The sequence below is a fragment of the Rhinoraja longicauda genome, chromosome 39 (assembly GCF_053455715.1).
Source record: "Rhinoraja longicauda isolate Sanriku21f chromosome 39, sRhiLon1.1, whole genome shotgun sequence".
Classification (NCBI taxonomy): Eukaryota; Metazoa; Chordata; class Chondrichthyes; order Rajiformes; family Arhynchobatidae; genus Rhinoraja; species Rhinoraja longicauda.
This window is the reverse complement of record NC_135991.1, coordinates 8507688-8508710: the sequence shown is the minus strand read 5'-3', so window position 1 is coordinate 8508710 and position 1023 is coordinate 8507688. Positions and strand designations below refer to the sequence as shown.

The 1023-nt window shown below is 52.0% G+C and overlaps 1 protein-coding gene across 1 annotated transcript in view; it reads left to right on the top strand.

Moving 5' to 3' along the window:
- The window catches only part of LOC144611184 (histone lysine demethylase PHF8-like), a 53879-nt gene that overhangs the window by 34513 nt on the left and 18343 nt on the right, over window positions 1-1023 (top strand). The window contains 1 exon segment of the mRNA XM_078430237.1: window positions 168-303. Coding sequence (XP_078286363.1) covers window positions 168-303 — 136 coding nt within the window.

Below are 1023 nucleotides of genomic sequence, written 5' to 3'. Positions count from 1 at the left end.
AAAACCAGTGGGAAGGGGAGAGTTTGGGGCCTGTTCCAAGATGGCCGACTTTTGCCTCCTGTTTCCGCGCTGTGTCTCTAAACTAAACTAGTGTGTGAACGGGCGATCGCTGGTCGACGCGGGCATGTTTCTGCGCGGTATCTCTAACGCTAATACACCGATCCCTTCCCGCCACGGACAGAGGGAGGCTCTGGGCACTGAGCCGCAGCAGGAGGGCCTCGAAGGGGAGGTGGCGGCCGATCCCACCCTCGGCATCGACAAGAGCAAGCTACGTTTCGTCCTCTCCAACGGCAAGATCACCAGGCAAGTCCACCCCATCCACCTCCGGGGCCACGCGGTTGAGAGGGGACGATCGATCGAATGGTGGGGTGCACTCAATGGCTTTCACGTAGGAAGGAACTGCAGAGTCTGAAGAAGGGTCTCGACCCGAAACGTCACCCATTCCTTCTCTCCAGAGATGCTGCCTGACCGGCTGAGTCACTCCAGCATTTTGTGTCTGTCTGCAGACTCATGACAATAGACAATAGGTGCAGGAGGAGGCCATTCGGCCCTTCGAGCCTGTACGCACCACCATTCACCGTGATCATGGCTGATCATTCTCAATCAGTACCCCGTTCCTGCCTTCTCCCCATACCCCCTGACTCCGCTATCCTTAAGAGCTCTATCCAGCTCTCTCTTGAATGCATCCAGAGAATTGGCCTCCACTGCCTTCTGAGACAGAGAATTCCACAGATTCACAACTCTCTGAGTGGAAAAGTTCTTCCTCGTCTCCGTTCTAAATGGCCGACCCCTTATTCTTAAACTGTGGCCTCTGGTTCTGGACTCCCCCAACATTGGGAACATGTTTCCTGGCTCTAACGTGTTCAATCCCTTAACAGTCTTATATGTTCAGTCCCAAGAGCTAAATCTAACTCTTTTTCTTGAAAACATCCAGTGAATTAATTTACTTATTGAAACATATAAGATTATTAAGGGGTTGGACACGTTTAAGAATAAGGGGTCGGCCATTTAGGACTGAGATAA